General features: G+C 43.3%; 1 protein-coding gene across 1 annotated transcript in view; it reads left to right on the forward strand.

Annotated features, from left to right (window-relative positions):
- The window catches only part of LOC308083784 (glutamate receptor ionotropic, kainate 2-like), a gene marked incomplete at both ends in the record, with an annotated part of 246464 nt that overhangs the window by 165496 nt on the left and 54154 nt on the right, over window positions 1–26814 (forward strand). Inside the window, 4 exon segments of the mRNA XM_080426131.1 lie at window positions 8108–8314; window positions 12676–12899; window positions 19780–19898; window positions 25333–25550. Of these exon segments, the coding sequence (XP_080282257.1) occupies window positions 8108–8314; window positions 12676–12899; window positions 19780–19898; window positions 25333–25550 (768 nt within the window).

Consider the following 26814-nt stretch of genomic DNA (forward strand, 5'->3'; position numbering starts at 1 on the left):
TCAGCCTGATCTGGCAGGTTGCCATAGCAACCAGATACAGGAAGTCTGACCTCTTTATCACATGACCGAGGTTGGGAGGTTGGGACTAGAGGTTAGGGCCGCAAAGCAAAGCGGGGAGGGAGGAGAGGAGAGGAGTGGAGCCGAGAGGAGAGGAGAGGCCAGAGGGGCCGGACTTCGCATGACGTGTGTGCAGAGTGACTAGGCCAGTGCTGTCTGGAGTCTCTGGACGGATCGGGCCTAGATGTGTATATATATATATATATATATATATATATATATATATATATATATATATATATATATATATATATATATATAATAACCATTTCCTCCTCTCCTTGTCGTTGCCAGGAAAGCGGTAGAATGACACTTAAGTCGTTATTTTAGTCTCAGATCTGTTAAAACAGCGAGGGACACAGCACTGCACACATTTGGAAAACACACACCAGTTGTTCTGACGGGCTTAACAACGGAATAGGCACTGTTCTGTTTTTGGTGGTGTTGTTAGTTTATACTGCATGTGTGCGGTTGTGTCTGCATGTGATTAACAGGGATTAAAGTAGGATGTTGGTTAGTATTTGGAAGAACCGTGGAAAATTGATTGGGGGAGAAAGTACTTGAAGCCAATTCAATTAATTATTGTATAATATACAGTAATTAATTGAATTCAAAGGAATGCTAGAATTTGAGGCTGTGGAGTTTGATTAGAATTTGGATCAGTTGGTTGATCGGTGCCGCTGATTGCCGCTCTGTTGCGTTAACACATCGGGTGCCAAAACCGTAAAATCACGTGTTTTCAAAGAGTAGCGATTTGGTGCCGAAACCGTAAAATGATCGGTTATCAGTATTATTATTTTTTCATTTTTTTCCACAAGGGGGGGGGGGCTAGCGCAGCACTGGAATCACCCATGAACACTCTAAGAAGTAAGGGACAGATGGATCACCGTGCCAAAAAATCTGGCTCCCATCCGCTTCCATTCTATCTCCTTGCTGAAAACCTCTCTATCTCCTTAACTTTTTACAGTGGGCAAAACAAGTCATTCTCGATGCACGATCGCTCCGAAATGGTGACTCGCATGAGACATGTTGTTGTTCCAGGCTTTAGCCAGGACAATCCATTGCTGTGCACGCATGCATTGTTTACGTGCGTGTGCTCGCCGCGGAGTCCACAGCTCTAAACAGCGCAGCATTGCAGACGGTGAGATTTCTGGCACCGAACGTAATCTGTTATTATAAAGTTCTGGCACCCGATGTGTTAATATAACTCTAATGGACCTGCAAGGGTCCACTGTTCTTTCGGTGCAACAGGATGTCTCCCCTAAGCCCCGCCCCCCTCGATCACTTGCCGTTTAATAACTGGTCTTTTACAAAGAATACAAAAACCCCACCGCATTATTTCCCCGTTCCCATTCAACAGAACAGTGGAATAATGACCCACAGGTGTCCGCTGAATGCTAATAAAAGGGGCTCCTTTTTAATGAGCCTAGTGGCTATTTATGATAATTACAGTCTTTCACGGTTGACAGAGGGCGAGAGGTCACCCTCTGTTAATGGGCTGACAATAGCTTCATTGTGCTAAGAGTGCCTGGTAACAGTTATTCTAATGGAGAACATGGGGTCAAAGTAGATCGCTTATTGAATGGACGAGGGTTATACCTGATTTATACAGTACTTGTCGTTCACCAGATATAGCCGATGTTCAAGCTCACAATGTGAGCTTGAACACTAGTGCATAACCAGTGGTGGAAAAAGTACTCAAATGTTTTACTTAAGTAAAAGTATCAATACTGCAATGTAGAAGTAGGTACTCTACAAGTAAAAGTCTGTTGTTCAAAATTTCAATTCAAAGTGCTTTACATACAGTAAGCCAAAAAGAGTCACTTAAAGGGATAGTTCACCTATCGATTAGTCACCCCATGGAGACTTGAATTCATGGATATTTTTTTGTTTTTGTCGCATTCCTAAGCCAATAATTTGATGACCGGCAGCAGTTCTGGTACTTCACTTTGTGTCTCCTTCACTTTCCCCAATTTAAGTGCTAGGACTTATTTTTATATTGTTAGATTCTGTGATTTTGAGAACCTTGCCATCCGATGCGAGTGAATGGAATCACTAGCCTTCCGGTCCCTTGATCAGAGCACAGACTCAATGGATAAAGATGCTCGGCAACATTTGGAGAGAGAGAGAGAGAGAGAGAGAGAGACGAGAGAGACGAGAGAGACGAGAGAGATTTCCCACAGACACACAGACACATGCTCTCGGTATCTGATCGTTAAGCATTGTTATGGTAGACTGCTGGTCTATCGATTTATTTCCGTAGCCTAACAGAAAAATGTTTGAGTGGTGTGAAAGATCACCAATGCAGTTCGATCTCGTTCCTGTCCCGCTTTTCGAAGGTTCAATTAAGATGATCCTAGTAGTTCTACACACACACAGCAACAGACACAGGGGGAAGGATGCCATGATGATGACTATAGAGGCTTTGGTTTCACGTTCGTCCCGTTGCAAACCCCCCCCCGGCCCCCCGATATATATATACAGTATATATATATATATATATATATATATATATATATATATATATATATATATATATATATATATATATATATATATATATATATATATATATATATATATATATCACAAGCACATTTTGTTTCTTCCCAATCGCAGCACGGTGTCTCAAGGCCACGGTGCTTGCTGCCGACTGATGAATAAATACCCCCACAGTGAACTAGCGTTCTGAATGTATAAAAGAACCGCGTTTTTACTTTTAACCCATTAAGACCGGGAACGCATCTTTTGTGTCATTTTAAGATTTCTTTGCCTATTCAAAAATAGCAGATATACAAGCTCATAGCGTGGCACCGAGTGCCGCGCTATGAGCTTATAGATCTGCTATTTTTGAAAAATCGTGAAAATGTGCGCAAATCTTTGAATGAATATATTTTTTATGTTTAACTGAAAGTTTTCAGAAAGACGTATGTTACTATATCAGTGGTGCTCAAAACTTTTCATGTCAAGGACCCCCAAAATTATATGCATTTGGTCGCGGACCCCCATCTCAAAATATTTTGTTCCAGGGACCCCCCAGAAGCAAAGATTTGAGTCAAAAATGTTCCCTTTAAAAATATATATATATTCAAAGATTTGCACACATTTTCAAGATTTTTCAAAAATAGCAGATCTACAAGCTCATAGAGCGGCACTCGTTGCCGCGCTATGAGCTTGTAGATCTGCTATTTTTGAATACCCCAAAAAAAATCAAAAAATGACACACAGATGCGTTCCCCGGTCTTAATGGCTTAAACGACGCATTTATGTATTTATTTATTTTGCGTCCTACTGTGAAATCTAACGGACATCAAACAAAACGTCCCTTTTTACCGTGCTGAACCATTGGTCCCTACAAAGGGAGACCGTGATGGTTTGAAAAGGGCTGCGGCGGTGCATCGCTCTGCGTGTGCGTGGCGGCTCAGTTACCATGGCGATACGTGCATCGGGCAGAAGCAAACACAGCTCTGGGCTTGAGGGTTATTTGATTGAGGGACGATGAAAAAACAAGAACACACAGGGGAGGGAAATGAAGGAAGAGCCTGCACCCAGCACCCTGTTTTAAACTCACCACGCTTGTAGATCGGCTGTTTTCGGTGTGTCAACCACGGATTGTAAATCAAGCATTAAACATGCACTTGGTGTCTAAAGGTGTGTGTGTGTGTGTGTGTCTGTCTGTCTGTCTGTCTGTCTGTCTGTCTGTCTGTCTGTCTGTCTGTCTGTCGCATTTGAATGTGGGTGCGTGTGTGTTTGTGTGAGTGCACACGTGCACGCTGGTGCTGTATACATATATATGTACTGTGTGTTTGTGTGCACGTGCATGCGTGCAACGTGCGTGCATGTGCGTGCCTGCGTGTATTTGTTGGTATTCCGTGCCCTCTGGCAGCCTATTAAGCTGTTAGCGGATGTGGGTGTTTCTGTTCTTTCATCAAGATTACATCAGTATCCCTAGAATCCAACAACCAACATAGTGTAAATCATGAACTATTATGTCTCAGAGTGAGGAAACATTTAAAACCTCAAACATAAATGTGTTCCATTTCTTCAGAGGGAAGGGGACGTCGTGCCTTTGTGAAGGTCTGTGGAGGAACTATCTTAACTAGAGATGTTCCATAATATCGGCCCTCCGATATTATTGGCCAATATTAACATCAACATTTTTGCACAGAAAATGTTTACATTTGGAAAGCCTTGTTGCATATAGGCTATTTGAAAACAGCCGATCGACAAGCTCCATGCTATTTTCAAACATTTTAGTACTTTTACTTTTGGTACTTTAAGTACATTTTGATACCAATACTTTTGTACTTTTACTCAAGTAAGTTTTTAATTCCGGACTTTTACGTGTAACAGAGTACTTCTACATTGCAGTATTGATACTTTTACTTAAAGGGGGATATCACTCATTTTCAACATTGAACTATGTCTTTAATATACCTTAGAGCTGTTGTGTGGAAATAAGAAAAAAGTCCCCCCCCCCCCCCCCTTCTAAGTTGCCTAGAACTGGATAATTGATTGAGGTCATGTGATCAGTGACATACGCAAGGTGTACTTTTGGCTCCGCCCCCCTCAGCCAAAAGTTCAGTTCTAGGCAACACAGAAGGGGGGGGGGGACGTTTTTCTTATTTCCACACAACAGCTCTAAGGTGTATTAAAGACATAGTTCAATGTGGAAAATGAGTGGTATTTCCCATTAAGTAAAACATTTTAGTACTTTTTCCACCACTGCACACACACACACACACACACACACACACACACACACACACACACACACACACACACACACACACACACACACATACACACACACACACACACACACACACACACACACACTGGCTCAGAGACAGAAGCGTGTGTATTCTAAGCTGTTTTCGGACGCAAACGCGAATCACTGGTCTGTGTGCATTGCTTTGTGTGGTGCATGAGCTCACTCATGTGCTGCTATGTAGATCGTCTATTTTCAAATAGCCTCGGTATAAAATAGGGCTAAAGTGGTTAATGTATGTTTTATAATGTAATAATTTATATATGCAAAGTAACTAGTAACTAAAGTGTTCAAATCCTTGTAGTGGAGTAAAAGCACAACATTTGCCTCTGAGATGCAGTGGAGCAGAAGTAAAAGTATTGGATATTGGAAATACTCAAGCAAAGTACAAATACCTCAAAATGGTACTTTAAGTACAGTACTTAAGTAAATGTACTCAGTTACTCTCCACCACTGGTAGCAGGCAGCAGCAGCAGTAGGGTGGCGCCCGGTGTACAAAGCCAGGCGTGACCATAATGACAGATAATCCACCGTATCAATGACTCTGAGGCTGTTCTCAGCATCGCAGCAGGCTGGCCCTGGGCCCGGGCCTTCACTGCTTTCAGGGACCGCCACATGCTCTGGCAGACAGATAAGAGATGCTGATAGAGAGACGCGTTGGAGGGAGGAAAAAAAGAAAGGGGGAAAAAAGAAAAATAAGCAGGAGGAGAGGAGACGCCACATCCTCTCTGTTCGCCGCAAACAGCTGGGGAGATTACTGATGTCCTCTTTCACCCTGCGTCCTCCCTCCCTCTCTCTCTCTCTCTCTCTCTCTCTCTCTCTCTCTCTCTCTCTCTCTCTCTCTCTCTCTCTCTCTCTCCTCTCCCTCTCTCTCTCTCCCCCTCTCTCTCTCTCTCTCTCTCCCGCATCTCGTCAGTGGTGGAAGAAGTACTCACATATTGTACTTGTAAAAGTAGCGATACTGCAATATAAAAATACTCCGTTACAAGTAAAAGGCCTGTGTTCAAAATGTTACTTGAGTAAAAGTACAAAAGTATTGGCATCAAAATATACTTAAAGTACCAAAAGTAAAAGTACTAAAATGTTTGAAAATAGCCCATCTACAAGCTCACAACGCGTCGCGATTCTCAGATAGCCTATGAATAAAATAGGGCTGTGTATGTTTTATAATATAATAATGTATATCTCTAAAGTAACTAGTAGCTAAAGTTTTCAAATAATTGTAGTGGAGTAAAAGTACAACATTTGTGGAGTAGAAGTAAAAGTATTGCAAATTGTAAATGCTCCAGTAAAGTATAAAATACCTCAAAATTGTACAGTACTTGAGTAAATGTACGTAGTTACTTTGCAACACTGCACCTCGCCCTGTCCTCCCTCCTCTCTACTGCAACTTCTCTCTCCCCTCTACCCCGCATTGGCTGTTTCCTCCTTCCTCCTTCCTCCCTGCTATACCGAGGCCCCCTTTTGTGCCATCTGTTTCTCTTTCTATACCCCCTCGTTCTCATCTCTCTCTCTCCCCCGGTGGAAGATAAAGAGACCAAAATATACGATCAAACAGGTGCTGTTTATCATATAATTGTGCCGACGATTAAAACAAATCACGACGGATTGCCGACCGATTTTGGCAGTTTGAGGTTTTTATGGTATGCGAGCCAACGAGACGCTTGCATAAACCGGTCGTATTTATGCAAAGCTGCGCAACACTTTGTAATCGACGGCAGAAAAGCTCGTAAAAACCTAAATAAACACATTTACATGGGACATTTTTGGTTTATGTTTATTTATGTGAAAGTGTTTGTTTTTTCCCCTGAAGTTGTGCAGTGTATTGTTAACCCCTTAAGCCCTGAGGTTACTTTTGTAACCCTGGTTCTCTGATGCTGTTATTGCGAACGCAGCGGAAGGAGGCGCGCCGCGCAAGTGGAGCTTACTATGAAACCGTGCTCGGGTTGTGTGTGTGTGTGTGTGTGTGTGTGTCCGTCTGTCTGTGTGCAGTATTGTGTGCACTGCCTGTGTGCAGCCGCGCCCCCATGTGGACAAATCGCAGAGTGCACTACAGTGTGGCTGAAATCCGCCTGCCCCTGGGTGACTAATTACACTCCTCTGAGAGAAATATAGCAGCTACAGTCAAAAATAACAAAAGCATCTAGACGAGTTCATCTATTGGGATATCTAAGAATTCCATGTCATTTGTGCATATATCAGGCCGGATGGCAAGTTGAAAACGCCTTAGTTTGAGGACAGTTTTTGATTTCTTCTTGCTATGTTATTTTCGAGCTGCGTTCGCTTCCCGCGTTCGCGCGTCTTACTTGTTGTATGTACTGTACGAAGATGTCATCCCGTGGAAATAGCTGACCTAACAAGCTCACGATGATCCGCGATGCCCATAATGGCATGCCTCAAATTGAGATGCCAAGGTTAAAGTGGTTAAGATTAGGGATGTCCCATATCTGATTTTCCGATATTGTCCAACTCTTAATTTCCGATTCCGATATCAACCGATACCAATATGCGGTCGTGGAATTAACACATTATGCCCCACTGGATGCATTAATGTATAAAATAGGGCTGAAGTGGTTAATGCATGTTTTATAATGTAATGATTTATATATGCAAAGTTTTTTTAGTTTAGTTTATTTTGATCCACATCAACAATTTCACAAAACATACCCCACTATAAGCCAATGGTTCATGTTGATTGATCAAAAAGGCATAGGCTGAAGCTCAAAGCTTATTTATGCCTAAAGTAAAGTAACTAGCAACTAATGTCTTCAAATAATTCTAGTGGAGTAAAAGTACAATATTTGCCTCTGAGATGTAGTGGAGTAGAAGTAAAAGTACTGAAAACTGGAAATGTTCCAGTAAAGTAAAAATACCAAATAAATGCACTTGTACTTAGTTACTTTCCACCACTGTGTGTGTGTGTGTGTGTGTGTGTGTGTGTGTGTGTGTGTGTGTGTGTGTGTGTGTGTGTGTGTGTGTGTGTGTGTGTGTGTGTGTGTGTGTGTGTGTGTGTGTGTGTGTGTGTGTGTGTGTCATGCGTGCGTGCGCATTTCTAATGCAACTCTGAGAATGTACAAAACGAGGGTCCATTTTGGTTCCATTTGTACATTCTCACAGTTAACATTGAACACTCAGGACTTTACTGTGTGTAGAGCTCAAAATCCTATCAGGTAGATCAGACACCCTCTCAGATAGGCCTTATCAGAGGGTAAAAGATGCCAAGTGGTGCAGAGAGAGAGACTGATCCCCGCCCCCACTCTTCACTATCTGCCCCGACAGGAGGAGCCTTATGTGATGTTCAAGAAGTCGGACAAGCCGCTGTACGGGAACGACCGCTTTGAGGGCTACTGCATAGACCTGCTGCGCGAGCTCTCCACCATCCTGGGCTTCACCTACGAGGTGCGCCTGGTCGAAGACGGCAAGTACGGCGCCCAGGACGAGACCACAGGCCAGTGGAACGGCATGGTGAAGGAGCTGATGGATCACGTGAGGATCTTCTTTTTCTTTCCTTTCTCTCTATCTCTTTAGTTCTGGATTATTGCTGACCGGTGTTGCCAGATTTTGCGAGAGGAACAAGCAACCGGGGCTACGAAAACAAGGCCAGAAGTTGAACCAGTTTAAACCTACAGTATATACAGTACATGGGCTATTTGACAATAGACGATCTATAAGCTCACAACGCATCGTGAGCTTGTTAATCTGCTATTTTCAAAAAAAAAATGAAAAATATATTTGGATTATCTTTTGAGACATTGTATTGGGGGGTCCCTGGCACAAGTTAGTTTCAGATGGGGGGGATGCATTAATTTGTGGGATCCATGACACGTTTAAACAACATTAGGAAGCAAGCCCAAATAATCAACTACACCTTAGAAACAAGCCCAAAAAAACGCAACTATCAATATTTACAAGCGACTTCACAGGAAAAACAAGCCCAAAGTCGCCTCTAATAAGCGGACATGGCAACACTTGGTTCTGACATCTCACTGCACCACACTGAAATGTGCTGAGAGAGAGAGAGAGAGAGAGAGGGGGGGGGGGATTGGGGCTATAGAGGGGCTGACAACTCCCACACTTTTATTCGAACCAAGAGTGCAGTGATGAGAGGGAGCATAGATTCTGCCTCGCTTTGTTTCCCCTATAGAGCTTATTAAAAAACACACACATGTACTGCCACATCCATACGTCTGCACGCAGTGCGGGCACAGTATGCGCGCACGCACACACGCACACACGCACACACGCACACACATTGAACCATTCCAGTTAGGATAAACCGAGCGTGCACAGGGAAAAAACACAGCCAATACTCAATATCTGACCCTATTAAGAGCAGCACCCACCAGTTACCGCCTCTCCCTCAACACCACAGGTTTTGTTTGATTGATTGATTGAATACTTTATTAATCAGCAATGTAAACAGCACATTAAGTACAGTCAGACGTTAAGTCATTCCCTGCCAGACTTATTTCTGGCTGTGTTTGCCCACTGCCAGCGATTTAGTGTTTTTTGTAACTTAAAAAAAAATCATTTTTTTTTTTCATTATGATCGCAAGTTCAATCGTTTCTAAACACGTGCATGCCGCTCATACAACAAACATTCCGATCGGGCGGAGTCTCTCCTCCAGCCCAGCGTAAAAACACCATGTTTCGCTATGTAAACGGAAAACTCACTTACTTTTTCCACCTCGCCACAGACCTCGCTAAATCCCTTATGATCGCGTGTTCAACTGTTTGTAGACACACAAACTTTTTTTTTTAATTAATGTAAAAAGTCCTCCAACATACTTGAAAACATTTTATGTACAAGCAGAAAGATCTAGCCAACAAACAGTGATGACTTATTACACCTTGTATGGAAGAAACTTTGGAGCCTGTTAATGTCTTTCATTGAAATATTGAGTTTGGTAATGCTTTAGTTGTGTGAGTGGCCCAGAGAAGAAATTTTCAATCGGCGACATTCCATTTAGCAGTAGTAGCAGTTTCAAAACAGCGTCGCTAAACAGCATTCCACGGCGGAGAAATGCAAAGCCGAGAAAAGACAGTTTTAGGGCGGGGCCTAAACAGGAAGCGGTTTGACGTATTTCCGTATCCGGGTGTGCTACAATGAAATGTGTCGTGGCGAGAGATGAAGGAACGTGAGATCTTGTTTTAAAAAAATATTTTTCAAAAGTACATTTTTTACGTCCTAGGCAGGTTTGGTAATTGGAAAAAAATACGTTTTTTACGTCCTAGGCAGGGAATGAGTTAACACATTGGGTGCCAAAACCGTGATGTATCGTGTTATCAAAGAGTAGCGCTTTGGTGCCAAAACCGGTAAAAACCGTGTCATCAATCTTTTAGTTCCTTCGGCATAAAACTGATTGGCTTAAGTGAACATAATTATAAATACAGCTTGTATTCACTGCATGGCAGTGGAGGAATCTACTGTAGTCTTACTGTCATGTCATGTCATGTCATGTCATGTCATGTCATGTCATGTCATGTCATGTCATGTCATCGTCGGGCAGAAACCTTCAACTTTTAACGTTTTTTTCCGTAAATGAATGCCTTAGTTCGTCATAGAGTGTCACACAAAAGTAGTGAGAATAGCAGATCTACAGATATGTGAGCTCGTAGATCGGCTAATCTTCACTATTTTAAAAGGTTTTTAAAAATAATTATAAAAAATGAACGGCTTTGGACATAATAAGGTTTCCACCCGTCAGGTGTGGCAACACAGGGGTAATTGGGGACAGTGTCTGCTCATTATAAGCGACTTTGGGCTTGTTGTTCTATGAAGTCTTTCCATGAAGACGCGTTGTGAGCTTGTAGATCGGCTATTTTCAATATATATATAAATGTATATAGTTCATGTGGCCTATAGTTGCTTGTTCTGGGCTTGTTTTCATAGACCTGGCTGCTTATTTCTCTCGCAAAATCTGGCAACACTGATTGGGGAAGTGGCTGGATCACTAAATAAGGAATAAGGATGAACAACTTTAATATTAACGCAGGGGGAATGGGGATCACGGAACTTAACTCATCTTCTGGTCCATTCACAGTGCGGTGCATTCACAGTGCGGCACACCCTGTGTGTGCGGCACACACAGGGTGTTGCCTCTCTATTCTCCTACTGACCACAGCTAGCTGTGGGCAGCTGGCTCATTTAAAGTGATACCATGCAAGGTTTCAAGTTGGGGCACAATAGAAGCTCTTGGCTGTTGGCTGTGATCTATGTTTCCTCCGTGCTTCCGATCAGCTCTCCCTCATCCGTCGCAACGACGCGAGAAACCAAATCGACACAGCTCCATGCCAAAGAGAATACAGCAGGACTTTTAAAGTGATGCTATTATGTTGCCATTGAATTTGAAAGAAGACAAGCGAGAGGGCTTCAGAGGGGATTTGTTTTTGCTCTGAGCGCTTCCTGCCAGGCCGGTACAAATCCTGACTCATTCGGTATATAAGATTGGCAGACTCTCACCCCCAACCACTGGCCCTAAACCTGATCTTTACCAACACTAACCTAAACCTAAACCCTAGACAGTCTGGGACATGGGAGGTACTATAAGCGCTGCCTGCGAGAACGAGTTCAGGGAAAGAGAGCCCTCATGGTGCAACAAGCCCTCTCTTAACTGAGAGGGCTGGTTGCACCGATGAATTGAGTACCAAGGACCCTAATGGAAACAAACCATATGCTTTCTTGAATTTAAAATCCTCTTAGCAGACCTTGTATTGAACTGTACTTTCCTGTGCTTTTTTCGCAAACTGCATTCAATTAATCAATCAAAACACACTTGGGGCTATAGCAGTGAAACTACTTGATATGTTAAAATGTTACATACCAAGCAGTAAGATGTGTTGATGGCTTCTTATCTTAACTATCGTCGTTGATTCTGAATAGAAGATGTGAATGACTGAGTATTTACAATGTGTTAAAGCAGGCTAACTGACGTCTGTTGTCAACTGTATTGAGCCAAAGCAGAGGGAGATCGGCTTGAGAGAAGCTTGAGCCACATAACACAATAAAAATAAATATAATTTTCATGAGGCATGGCGCCTCGGGGACCCCCAGCGAATGGTACACGGACCCGGGATCCCTGTGTTAAATCACAAATCTTTGCTTCTGGGGGTCCCTGGAACAAAATATTTTGAGATGGGCGTCCGCGGCCAAATTCATAAAATTCTTTTAGGGGTCCTTGACATGAAAAAGTTTGAAAACCACTGATATAGAAACATACGTTTTTCAGAAAACCGTTAGGATTTAGAAGACATTTTGCAGAATCGGAACCTCAGGCCTCAATGGGTTAATAAAATATCATGTACAGTACTGCAGCTTTAAGGGTTTTCCTCGATTATTTGATTGTCATGGCAGGTGTTTCCAGCCGCAATTGCACTGGATGGCGTTTTGCTCCCTTCTAACCAAATCACCTAACTTGAGCTGAGTGCGTGCTGTCGCCCTGGGTTTCGCTACATACATACTGTAGGACATGGCAGATTGTTCTGCTTTTACTGCACTTCCCTCTGGCTCTCTAACAGCCCCTTCTGCCAGCTGAGAATGTGGTCAACCACATCACCCACTGCTGAGTGGAGGAGAAGAAGGGAGAAGAAGGGAGAAGTGTAGCGCGCCGCTTAGTTTAGGTTTGAGTGGCAGACAAAAAGAGAGAGAGAGGGAGAGAGAGAGAGAGCGTGTTGAGGGCCAGTAAGAGAAAGTATAGGGCTTTAAATTTCCCCCTAAGTGCCTCGGGACAGACTCTGTGGTGTGTTAAGGCCTTGTTTTCTTAATTTGATTGCCTCTAAATGCTTCCTGTAACCCCCTGACTTATGGTCCTATCCCTCTTCCCTTTTATGTTTCCCCTGTTTGACAGAGAGCTGATCTGGCAGTGTCTCCCCTGGCCATCACGTATGTGCGCGAGAAGGTCATCGACTTCTCCAAGCCCTTCATGACGCTGGGGATAAGTATACTGTACCGCAAGCCCAACGGCACCAACCCCGGGGTCTTCTCCTTCCTCAACCCCCTCTCGCCCGATATCTGGATGTATATTCTGCTGGCTTACTTGGGTGTCAGTTGTGTGCTGTTTGTCATAGCCAGGTAACATGTCCAACTCCAGCGATCTTCATACACACCAACAACTGTGTCAGATGCACGCTATAAGCCGCCTGCCGCCGTCGATCAACCTCTCGCCGACTAACGACAAGCCTAATAATCTGTAATTATACAAAGCAGCTCATACTCTCAGCAGAAAGCTCACCGCGCCGCGCGGTGACAATACTATACTGACACTAATCAGTTGATCCTTTATGTCACTTATAGGCCTCAGACAGTTCCAAAACAATCACTTCCACATAATCTTATAATATAATTATCCATTAAGACCTGACATGGACATTAGCCTATTTTTTTTTTAACCAAGATTATTAATTTATACAAATTCCTTTTTTTAATGTCAGTGCCTTTTTATTTATTTTATATTACGTCTAGTATAAAAGCGGAATCGAGTTTTGCAGATTGGGGAAAAGAATGCCAAGTCAGCCTTTGCGCAATCGAGGCTATGGCAGTCACTGCCCTATACTGTTAGCTGCTGCTCAGGAGATAATGCGCAGCAACACAACAACCTTATGAGCAGAGAGGTTATATAAGCCGTTTGAGGGTGGCGTGCGTGAAAAAGGAATAAAAGAGAGATGGAGAGAGAGAAAGAGAGAGAGCGAAGGAGAGTTTGTGTGCCTATAAGTGTGTGTGTGTGTGTGTGTGTGTGTGTGTGTGTGTGTGTGTGTGTGTGTGTGTGTGTGTGTGTGTGTGTGTGTGTGTGTGTGTGTGTGTGTGTGTGTGTGTGTGTGTGTGTGTGTGTGTGTGTGTGTGTGTGTGTGTGTGTGTGTGCGTGCGTGTGTGTGTGTGACTTGTCCATCTTGATGTAAACGGCTGCTGCCCCTCCCCCAACACACCTTTTCCTCGCTCTTCCCCCTGTCTCAGAGTCTGCACTATGTTTTCCTGTTCTGTTGTTTTCTCCACCTTGCTTCAAACACACGGCCGCTTGACAGACATCGTTGCGAGGGCAGAGTTACAGTTATAGCTCCACATCCACTCAAGAGGGAAGCGTTGTATTTCATTAAGGTTATAATGAGAGATATCGTTTCTTGTTCCATTGCCAGTAGTCACCGGGGAGTTTTTGCAGAGCTATTAGCGTAGAGTAGTTAAGTGTTTGAAATGGCTGGTGGTTTGTTGGGTGTCATGTAAGGACAGCTGGTGGTCACTTGTGTGTGGGTTCAGCAGTGGATTTCATTTCCACTCGCTCAATGTTTTCCACTCACATCACGGTGATTCTAATGAGTAGAATTTGAGTGCGAGCACAGCTTACGTTAACCCTCTAATGTCGTGTGACGACAATGGAGCTTTCTGCTGCTACAATACCAAACCCTGAGTGTCAACTTCACTCAGAGAGTGTAGAAATTGAGCAATCGATGCACTCGCAGGGTTATTTTAACACGCACGATGTTGCAGTGTAGCGTAGCCTATATGGGAATGATTATAGAATTATTAACGTACTTGTTTTTTTTCTTTGTTCTTTTTTAAAAATGAGTTTGTTATTTTCGAAATGTTACAAAAAAAAGACAAACAAAAGTGGCAAGATTTAGGCAACGTCAGTGTTGCTTTGGCAGGTGAGATCACCCTGTATGACACACACACACACACACACACACACACACACACACACACACACACGCGCACACACACACACACACACACACACACACACACACACACACACACACACACACACACACACACACACACACACACACACACACACACACACACACACACACACACACACACACACACACACACACACACACACACACACACACTTTGTGTGTCTGTCCTTACAATGCTTTTGTTCAGAGTGATCTCCTCAGTCGTTGAAACCAGGACAGTGTTTGTTAATTGCTGTGGTGTGTGTGTGGCCGGTGTTTGAAGCACGGTGATGCAAAAAACAAGAGAAAGAAAAAGCACATGTTAACTCTAAAACTTCCGGGTAGAACGGCAGCTCCGTTTGGAGAGCGGCGGCGCCTGGCAGTTTTACCGTTTAACATACACCTGTGTTTTACCAATGTTACTGGCAATATGATCACACAAAGAGAATCAAAAGCGACAACTGTCATCTAAGTTGGTTCAGAATATGCACCTATCTTTATTTATTTATCACGATAAGTAAGTCTTTGGGTAAGTTGCACATATTATCCCCTTCACTTCCTGTTCCTTGTTTTCTCCTCTACACGTCAACGCATGCCAGAGCATAGATGGATAATACTTTATTTTACCGTATTTTTACCAGCAGCGCAAAATCCGAAAGACGCGACCTGACATTGTGCTGGTCTGCTTGCTGAACATATATATATATATGTGTGTGTGTGTGTGTGTGTGTGTGTGTGTGCACGACACACTCTGTGCATTTTAATCTACGTGTATGCTTGTTGTGTATGTAGTGTATTGTTTTTTCGGGTGAATGTATGTGCGGTACGACGTTCTCGTGTGTGTGTGAGAGAGAGCAGTGGACGGTGGTGCATGAGCATTGAATGTTGGGATGATGATGATGATGACAACAATTTACAATTTAGGCATTTAGCAGACGCTCTTAATCCGGAGCGATTTACAGTAAGGTGTAACACGAGGTAATACATCAAATGCATAGAAATAGTCATCTAGGATCATAGGTAAACCATGAACCTATCATCAGTCTAAACGGTATAATATAAAAAAATATATATATATCTGTATATTGAAACTATACAAACTATAGGATGCCTGGTCAACAAATGAACCTGGCATCTGTACATAACATGCTATCTAAATGACATTTTAACTTTTGCATAAGCCTGACGCAATAAGGATTAGTGGTTAGACTCCCCTGCAGCAGGTAACTCATCAGCCTTTAGTCTCTTTATGTCATATTTAGACCCCCCCCCTTAGTGTAAAAGCCACATGACTTGCCTCATCATGCCCTGGCATCGCGGGTTTACTTGCTGTTGATGTTGGCGGTTGCGCGTCAAGCAAGCCTCAAGTGTTTCCTCCAGTGCCTTCCCCCCCCGTCACATCAAATCACATCACTGCCTGTCTGTATGTCTGAACAGCAGGCGATTAGAAAGTAGAACACGTCTAACTGTTGACAGAACATGTCTAAATGTTGTACATCACACCCACTAAAGTCTGTGCATTATCTGCCTGCTCACACTTTGGTCCTCTCTCTCTAAGCTAAACACAAATTCCTTTAGGAGATAATTGAGGAGCATGAGGCGATGCTTGGTGATGATGACAATATTTATTATCACATGTACCAGGGTGTTCCCTGCCTCTCTGCGCGTTATAATTATGACTCATGTCATAATTTCTCTCTCTCTCTCTGGAAATAGAATGCGCTAAACGCTAAAGAAAGAGTGTCCTCCTACCCCGGCATCAAAGTGCAGTGATAAGTGCTCTGTCCTCTCTCTCCCTGAGCAAATTGACTATGGTAATGGCGTTCTCATATTAAAGGCACATTTCCTCTTCATGTGTGAGGACACACATTAGTGAGGACACACATTAGAATCCCTATTAGAATCCCATACCGTCTGTCACTGCTTATACAAGTATAGAGGCCTTCTGGATATGGCAGTGTGGTGGGGAAAAGTACTCACGTGTTTTACTTAAGTAAAAGTATCAATACTGCAGTCCGGAATTCAAAATTTACTTGAGTAAAAGTACAAAAGTAATTGGCATAAAAAAAAATTGTAAAGTACCATTTTGGTACTTTAAGTATTGGCATCAATACTTAAAGTACCAAAAGTAAAAGTACTAAAATGTTTGAAAATAGCAGATCTACAAGCTCAAAACGCTTCACGATGCAACACGTTGTGAGCTTGTAGATCGGCTATTTTCAAATAGTCTACGTATAAAATAGGGCTCAAGTGGTTAACGTATGTTTCATAATATCATAATTTATATCTGAAAAGTAACTAGTAACTAAGGTGTTCAAATAATTGTAGTGGAGTAAAAGTACAATATTTGCCTCTGAGATGTAGTGGAGTCGAAGTAAAAGTATTGGAAATTAGAAATACTCAAGTAAAGTACAAATACCTCAACATTGTACTTAAGTACAGTACAAAGTAACCTAGTTACTTTCCACCACTGCCTTCTGGATACGGCATGCTGATCAAACTGCTCTCGCGACTCGGATGCTACGACCGTCTCGGAGGTGTCGATTTCCCTGAGGCGTGTATAAACCGGACAAAACAGTCAAAGAGTTGATCGGGCTTTTCAGACTGTGCTCCGGCTGGTGCCTGGAGAGCTGTCGGGGCGATTCCTCCAGAGGGAATGGAGAGACACAGGGACCATTCCCCACTCTGTTGATTCATCTCCCCTGACATTGGTGTTATCCAAGCATAGCATCGGTTGAGTTTTTTTTCCGGCAGCAACGGCCCAGACCACGTATAAAGCGATAAAAGCACTGCCATTGTCTCTGAATCCCCCTGCCTCGTGTCGCTCGCTTATCTCCGACGCTGACCTTGGTCAAAGTTTTTTCCCTCCTCGTGCAGATGACCTGTGATAAAACGTAAGGGCAGCGTAATTGGATCAAAACGACACAGCCGACAGGCGGCCAGCGCTGTACCGCGGAAAGCAGCTTAACCTGCATTGTCGACGGCAAACGGGATTGTTCTTGTATTCCCCCCTGCGCCGGCCTAGCCCCTGGCCACCACCCCCCAGCCCGCCAATGCCTCAAGCCTCCACTCCGGCTCCCGCCCGCCATGTGCCAGGGCCGCTTTCGAGGACGGGCCACTGGTAATTGGCTTTTCAGTACATGATCAGAGGAAATGCCCCCCTATAGTACAAGGTTCGGGGGCACACCAGTCACCAGGCGCGTACATCTCCCAACAAGGTTGCAGTTCAGATGAACTCAATTTCTGCATTGCTAAATTGACAAGCAAAGCAAATCTGGGCCAAATTGAGTGAGCGGAAAAGATTGATTTAAGGCCAGGGGATTCTCTTAAAGGCAGGAATCAGCGGGACATTCAGAAGTCCTTGAACGACGGTAGAAAGTGTCCCCCTGAGTGTTGCGGGACCACAGAAAGGAATGCAATGACCTAACCAGATTATAATGGCAGCGACCATTACTCAATGACAAGGTACAGTTACGACGCTGTCATTTTATCAATACGGCCATATATCTTGATGTACTGTAATATGTAACCGTGGTTGACGTAGTAAATGCGGCCCCTCGGTCAGGAGGCCAATGGATCAAAGCCTTATTATGCGACAATGTAGCACTTTCATCTGCATTGCCCTCCGCGCGGCGGCTTCTACCGCTAGCCAGCGCTGCTCGGTTTATCATTTTTGACTTTCAGCACAATAAAAAAATACGAAACGAGCCTACAGTCTACATAATGCATTACAATTTGATTAGGCAAACCATTGCATCAGTTAACCCATTAAGACCGGGAACGCATGTGTATGTTATTTTAATATTTCTTTGGGCTATTAAAAAATAGCAGATATAGAAGATCGTAGCACGGCACAGAGTGTTTTTTTTATCGTGAAAGTTTGTGCAAATCTTTATCACTCAAATCTTTGCTTCTGGGGATTCTACAAATATCTTCTGAATCCTATTTATTTTATTTTATTTAATATTATATAATATTTCTATAACAGTGGTTCTCAAACTTTTTCATGTCAAGGACCCCCAAAATTATATGTATTTGGCCATGGACCCCCATCTCAAAATATGTTGTAATAGGGACCCCCAGAATCAAAGATTTGAGTCAAAAATGATCCCTATAAAAAACATATATTCAAATATTTGCACAAATTTTCACGATTTTTCAAAAAATAGCCCAAAGAAATCTTTAAAATGACACAGAGATGCGTTCCCGGTCTTAACGGGTTAAACAGCTCGAGTGAGGAGAGAGAGAGAGAGAGGGCCGATTCCCCTTACTCCAGCACCAGCCAAATCAGGTCAGGATGCTTAATTGTGGACCAATCAACCTTTACTAATGTAATGTCACTTTTACTTAACATGAATAAATGAGAACTCTCTCTTTGCCGAGAGAAGTGTGTTGCTACGGAGTGAGGGGGAGTGCTGCTGGAGCCGGCGTGGGCTGACGAGACGGGAATGAACCGCTTGATCTGTTGAATATTAATGCTCTCCCAAGATTATATGAGGATTATTAGCTTCTTTTCTACCGCTGACAACAACGTTATTTTCAGACAACATCGATTAAATTACACAGAGAGAGATTGCCTTTGAAATGAGCCGGCTGACATAAGGAGAGAGTGACTTTTTGGGGGCGTATACGAGTGGAATTCCTGTTCACAAAGTGCCCGCTCGCTCGGCCGTTTGCTTTAAATATTCCATTTGAGAGAGAGAGAGAGAGAGAGAGAGAGAGAGAGAGAGAGAGAGAGAGAGGAGAGAGAGAGAGAGAGAGAGAGAGAGAGAGAGAGAGAGAGAGAGAGAGAGAGAGAGAGAGAGAGAGAGAGAGAGAGAGAGAGAGAGAGAGAGAGAGAGAGAGAGAGAGATTTCGATGGGCGTCATGATAAATTATTCTCTCGTATCCTTCACAGCGCGTATCCCTTCACATGTATTTTGACGGCTAGCTTATTCGGCGTGGGGATCCTATAATTGACAGCTCAATTCATCAACGACCTTCTTACCAAACTCTAATTAACTAATCCAATTAACACCATAACGATCTAAAAAAATAAAGTGTACATGCTAGCATAGTGGTGTTCCCTAGCACTCCCTAGCATGATTTGATCAACATATCCGATTGCTGTCAGATGTGACATGACTAATCTCTGTCTTCTCTCCCCCTGTCTCCCCAGGACAAGGACACGAGGCAACCACATGTTGGTTTCATTTGTACTTTGTTCTGCTCTTTTGATTTCATCATGCAACTGCAATAAACATGTATATGTGTGTGTTTTCTCTTGTCAATTGTCACAGGTTTAGCCCTTACGAGTGGTATAACCCCCACCCTTGCAACCCTGACTCGGATGTAGTGGAAAACAATTTCACCCTGCTAAATAGTTTCTGGTTCGGAGTTGGAGCTCTCATGCAGCAAGGTAGACGCCTCTGCCTGCCCACCTTTTAGCACACGTCCCACTCTTTTGCTGGGGGTCAACCTTTTTGACTCTTTTAACCCAGGCCTGTGACCATGCATGGGGGCCTCCGTAAGCATGTAGCTAGAAGCCGCAGGACCGGTTTAATAGCGGGGGTCCCGGTAGGATTGGGGGCCGGGTGTGTGTGTGTGTGTGTGTGTGCTGATGTGTCTTGGGATGGAAGTGTTGAATGACCTGCTGAATGAAGGAGAGTAGACCCCAAGGTGCTCCTGCATGTTCCCCCCAACCCTACTACCAACCCCCTCCTCCTCCTCCTCCTCCTCCTCCTCCTCCTATCCCTCCCGCCCCTTCCTTCTTTAGCTGGAATTATTATACCTTGTTGTACGACCACGTCACTCGGCACGTTTTTCAGTTGGATATCAGCAGTGGTGGAAAGTAGCTAAGTGCATTTAAGTACTGTACTTGAGTACAATTTTGAGGTACTTTTACTTTACTGGAATATTTCCAATTTTCAATACTTTTACTTCTACTCCACTACGAGGCAAATATTGTACTTTTACTCCACGACAATTATTTGAAAACTTTAGTTACTTTTCAGAAATAAATTATGATATTATGAAACATACATTAGCCACGTTAGCCCTATTTTATTGATCGGCTATTTGAAAATAGCCGATCTACAAGCTCCAAACGCGTCGCACCGTGCCACGTTGTGAGCTTGTAGATCTGCTATTTTCAAACATCCTAGTACTTTTGGTACTTTAAATATATTTTGATGGCAATACTTTAGTACTTTTACTCAAGTAACATTTAAAACACTAATTTTACTTGTAACAGAGTATTTCTACATTGTGGTATTGCTACCTTTATTTAAGTAAAATATCAGTACTTTTTCCACCACTGGATGTCAGCCACCATGGTCGAGCGGCATGGCCGTACAACGATGTGTAATGTTGGCTTTATCCTCCTTAATCCTCCCCCTCGTCCCCTCATCCCCCTCCTGACCTATTCGCAGCGATCTGAGCAGGTAAGTGTATCCATACCAGAATAACTGTGAGAGAAAACATTTTTTAAATAGAAATAATTAAAAAAAAAAAGAAGAACGTAGAAGTGTGAGACTGAGTGAGAATGAAACCGCAGCAGTGCGCTATCTCTTAGCTTGCCCTCTGTCCGGTTTTGTTTCCTTCTGCCCAAACCAATGCCATGTCTTCTCAACGAGTTGGCGTCTTCTTCAGAAAAACAAAAACAAAAAAGACCAAAATCAAACAAAGCCCTTCTTGGCAATCATCTGTTGACATGAAATGGAATGATTTCACGTAGATACATGATTGACGTGTCTTGACTGGACTTGCATGTTAAGATATGAGATATGTTGCATTCTTGAAAACACTATGTCTATATTTCGTTTTACTTAAATAATGGGCAATGCAACATATTTGAATCGGATATAGCGATGACTTTGAGGGTGTATAGAGAGCATGGTTTCCGATGGCCTGAGTTTGCCTTGCATCTGGTTTAGTGGAATGGAGCACAGTTACTGTATAGAACTCATTGCTGTAGCCAAAAGTATGCCGAGCCCTCGGTTTGACGTAGAAAGGGTTAAGTAGCTGTTAAGGTCTGGTTGGCTGGTTGCATGCTACAATTTACCTATATCCTGCATGCTTAATGATTTACCCATAAATACTGTAGTTAAGTGGTTTTTTCACAGGTTTCCCTTGCCTTGACACTCTAGAGGAATATGCGTGCGTTGTTCATATTATAAGAAATGTGTTGTAAGAAATATGTATGTGAGTAGTATATAAGGTCACCTAGATGCTAACATGCTAAGCTAAGATGCTAACATGCTAATAGTGTTAGCATGCTAACACTATTAGCATGTTAGCATCTAGGTGACCTTATATACTACTTATGTGCAATTGTTAGAAGGTAACAAATGTTTGTTTCCTGGAATCCTCCCACAACCTGTAGACTTGCCTATGTTTTTATAAGACAATTTGAAGGAATTTTTCACCCAAAAAATGACCTTATTTTCTATCAATTACACACCCCATGAAGCATTGAATTCATGGAGATGTTTTGGTTTTTATCGCATCCCTGAGCCAATAATTTGATAACCGGCGGAGACTCTTTGTGTCTCCTACCGAAGAGACCGGCGGTTATCAAATTATTGCTGTGATAGATTTTTTTTGGGTGAACTACTCCTTTAAAGTACTTTTGCTATCTATCTATCTATCTATCTATCTATCTATCTATCTATCTATCTATCTATCTATCTATCTATCTATCTATCTATCTATCTATTGTAGGGTAGGATTGGTCATTTGAGTGTAGGTTCCAATTGGACAGCTGAGTGTAGGTTCTGATTGGCCCTGCCGAGCGTAGCGTACGATTCGCCAGTCGAGCGTAGGTTCTGATTGGTCCCCGTTGAGAAGATGTGGCTGTGGCCAGAAGGACCACACAGGGCGAGACTGGAGTAAACACACTGTGTGTCTGCATGGCAGCAGTGCTGGTGTACGTCACTGTAGAGAGGCTCCCCTGCCCTGTGGCTTGCCCTGCCCTGAGCCCCAGAAAACTGTGGGATGTGCTGTTAGGTCCTGACGTTACCTTGGGTACATGACAGTCAGCCCCAACCAGGTTCTGTTTGGGCTCCGACCTCGCCCTAAATGAATGGGTCGGTACTCTTAGCACTGGGTTCACTTGAGTTGGAAAAACGGGAAAAAAAGAAGCTCCGAGGTACTGGTAACGTGTTCCAACGTTTAAAACAAAAAAAAAACACTGTCATTTGATATGCTGGCCACTGGCAGCGATCGCAGACACCTGGCTGAATCCATTCTGATATGGTACTGATGAATGTTGTGTTTGTTTTGTCTTACCTTTTGTGTTGTATCTTGAATTCTTCCTTTGTTGGTGTGGCTTGATGAATGGGCACAGTGGGTAGCTGGCGGCCATTTTGGATGAGTCCGATCAGATGGTTGAGTGGCGTGGTGTGGTGTGGTGTGGTTGTGGTGTGGTTGTGGTGTGGTGTGGTGTGGTGTGGTGTGGTTGTGGTGTGGTTGTGGTGTGGTGTGGTATGGTGGTCAGTGTTGCCAGATTCTGTGAGAGAAACAAGCAACCAGGTCTAGGAAAACCAGCCCAAAAGAAGCGACTATGGGCCACACGAGCACTTTAACATATACATCAGCTATTTGAAAATAGCAGATCTACAAGCTCACAACGCGTCGCGATGTGACGCGTTGTGAGCTTGTAGATCGGCTATTTTCAAATAAAATCTTGCAGAGAAATTATAATAAGCAGATCTGGCAACCCTGGACGTGGTGTGGTGTGGTTGTGGTGTAGTATGGTGGTGTTGGCTGGTGGGTAATGCACAGTGAATTCCTGAGCTAATTTATCAGTCCGGAAGTTTACCGTGTATAGGGTCAGGGCAGCAGGTCTCAATGGCAGGGGGCTCTATAATAGGGGGAAAGGGCTCCCCTCTCTCTCCCTTTTACATTTTCTCCTTATCCATGCCAAGGACCCCCAAATAGCCATAGCATCTGGCTGCGGCCTCCTATTGCAAAATGACTTCAAATAGCCAATCTACAAGCTCATATTGCAATGCTTGATGGACTGGTAGATTAGCTTTTTTAGATTTTTTTTTATAGTAATAACATGCCCAAAAGTGGTTAAACTGGCACGATAATACTTTTTATTTTATTTTATTTTATTTCTTTTCTTTTTTTACCCTGGCAGCCTCCACTTTGAAAACGTGTGTCCTAGACTAGACAGCTCACTCAGAACTCTGTAAGTGAGAAAGTTGCGGGGCTGAGTGAGTTCAGATTTGAAGTTCTTCACCTCCCATCGCCCTCTTGGGTGAACGTGCTAGAATCCCATGCCAGCTTCCAACTCCTTAAAGCAGCTTGTGTGTAGAGGAACCGTCCTGAAATAACCCAGTATAACCCAAGCCCACCTCGCTCACTCAAACCTCTCCTCTTATCCATTCCTCCCACTCGTAACATCGGGCACTTCCGCACTCCAGGATTGCATTAAGTGCCATTCTCAAATCCAAGACAGTAAAAAGGGAGGTCACCCGTTTTCCGTCTTGGGAGTGAGAAAGCGTTTGTCAAAACACTGAACATGTCCTCACTGAACCATTACATTGTGGATCTGATTAGCGGAGGGAGGTACTGAGTTTTAATTCAAACTAAGCTGTGAAATCCGGAGTGTATTTCTCCTGTGTCATCTGTGTCACTTTAGATTTCTTTGGCTATTCAAAAATAGCAGATCTAACAAGCTCATAGCAGCTCATAGCATAGCATGAGCTTGTAGATCTGCTATTTTTGAAGAAAAAAAAATACGTATTATTGTGGGTGGTCCTTGACATGAAAAAAGTTTGAGAACCACTGATATTATAGCAACATTAGAGTAAAAACAAATCTGTTAGGATTTAGACGATATTTGTTGAATCCCCAAAAGCAAAGAGGTTCGCTTTAAAAAACATTCAAATATGTGCACACATTTTCAAGATTTTCCCAAAGAAATTGCATATCTACAAGCTCGTAGCGTGGCACTCTGTGGCACTATGAGCTTGTAGATCTGCTATTTTTTAATAGCCCAAAGTATAAAATAACAGTTATAGCTAAAAATGTATAATGACACATACGTTCCCGGATTGAATGGGTTAACTCTGTGTTGGGTGTAAAAAATGGACCACGGGGACCACAAAAATAATCAAATTAGCACTCCGGATTTTATTGTGTGCCATAATGGAGTTGGTTGCTCTTTAATCAGGCCTGGTTTTGACCTGCTGCCCACTCTGTGCAGAGTGTGTGTGTGTCCAGTCAGTTGGGTGTGTATGTCGGTGTGATTGCGATCCGGTGACGTATGCGCGCGTGTGTGTGTGTGTGTGTGTGTGTGTGTGTGTGTGTGTGTGTGTGTGTGTGTGTGTGTGTGTGTGTGTGTGTGTGTGTGTGTGTGTGTGTGTGTGTGTGTGTGTGTGTGTGTGTGTGTGTGTGTGTGTGTGTGTGTGTGTGTGTGTGTGTGTACATACTGGATATCATCTCTTTCTGAGGGTGGAAACCTCATATGTCCAAGCCTGTTACTTGTCAGGATTCAAATTCAAAAGCCGATCGACAAGCTCGAAACACGTCGTTTCGTGCTTGTAGATCTTCTTCTTTTGATGTTCAAACATGGAGATAGGAGGTTTCTGCCCGACAGCAATGATGTGCGTGTGCGTGTGCGTGTGCGTGTGCGTGTGCGTGTGCGTGTGCGTGCGTGTGCGTGCGTGTGCGTGCGTGTGTGTGAGACCCACGCACTGGTCTGAACCGGGCTCTCTGTAGCGCTGCTCCTCTTCCCAGCCCAGCGCCACAATACCAGCCCTCACCCTCCACACCCTCCCCCCTCCATCCCCCACTCCCCCCCCCCCTCTGCTCCTCCTCTCTCTCTCCAACCCAACCTCCAGGCTCGGAGCTCATGCCCAAAGCGCTGTCCACCCGCATCGTGGGCGGCATCTGGTGGTTCTTCACGCTCATCATCATCTCCTCCTACACGGCCAACCTGGCCGCCTTCCTCACCGTGGAGAGGATGGAGTCGCCCATCGACTCGGCCGACGACCTGGCCAAGCAGACCAAGATCGAGTACGGCGTGGTCGAGGACGGCTCCACCATGACCTTCTTCAAGGTGGGTCGGTTACTGGTTACCTAGTTAACTAGTTACTGGATCAGACAGAACGACGGACAAAGGTTCCTTCATTTCATAGTAGGATAGTAGGAATATTATCATTAGAAGCTGATGGTTTGGGTTGGCCAATCGCTAAAGCCGATGCTTTATACAATATCCAGAACACACAGAGAATCTCTGCCTCTTTCTCAGACCCGTGGGCCGACATACAGATATTAGTGATTGTTTTCTGTTCTCTGAAACTCTTGGTCTGTCCGAATAGCTGTTCTCTGAACACCTCGGGGTAAGCACATCGTAAGCATGAACTCCAGTCAACAAATAACTGTGTATATAGTGACATAAGTACAGTATATTGCAAAGAAGACAAAACCATGCCTCAAGGAAACTAGGATACAGAGTAAACATCAAACCTATAGAATTTGAAAAAAGAAGGGATACACTAGCATCTATTAAAAAAAGAAGGGATGCACTAGTATATTTTGAAAAAAGAAGGGATACACTAGCATCTATTGAAAAAAGAAGGGATTCACTAGCATCTATTGAAAAAAGAAGGGATTCACTAGCATCTATTGAAAAAAGAAGGGATTCACTAGCATCTATTGAAAAAAGAAGGGATTCACTAGCATCTATTGAAAAAAGAGGGGATACACAGTGTATCCGTTATTTTTTCAATAGATGTAGTGCATCATAACTAGCATCTATTGAAAAAGTGCTAGAAGGTGAGGTGAGACTTCAGGGGGAGTTTATTCAGCCAGGAGGGAGTAGTAGAGTCTAGGTCAGGATGTGCCGAGTAACGGCCAATGTGTTTTATGGAAAGCCCCTGCAGGTATGCCGTACCTGAACCCTAGATACAGAGGTCACTGGGCTAATAGCAAATGAAGAAATAATATAATATCTTATCAATGAAATTCCAAAAACCTTTCCATAACTTGTCACTAACCTTTTACCAGATTTGAGTCACAACTGCTGTAATAATGGAAACATATTGGAGCCGCCTAAAACTATGTTACCGCTTAATTATGTTACGGTAATGTTATGGATGCTGTTGAAGATGATCGAACTAAACTAAACTAAAACTATTGGCTCCGACTTGAACAATAACAAACCTTACAGTATTATATATATTATATCTCATACTGTAAGATCAACCTTGAAATGTATTTGTATTGACATGTAGTACCTAGTCCATAACATTTCCAGCAATTTCATGACTGTCAGGGTTTCCCCCTGATACGAGAATAATACAGCAATCTTGATTCTGCTC

This window comes from Gymnoscopelus braueri, assembly GCF_963280865.1.
Source record: "Gymnoscopelus braueri genome assembly, chromosome: 4".
Lineage (NCBI taxonomy): Eukaryota > Metazoa > Chordata > Actinopteri > Myctophiformes > Myctophidae > Gymnoscopelus > Gymnoscopelus braueri.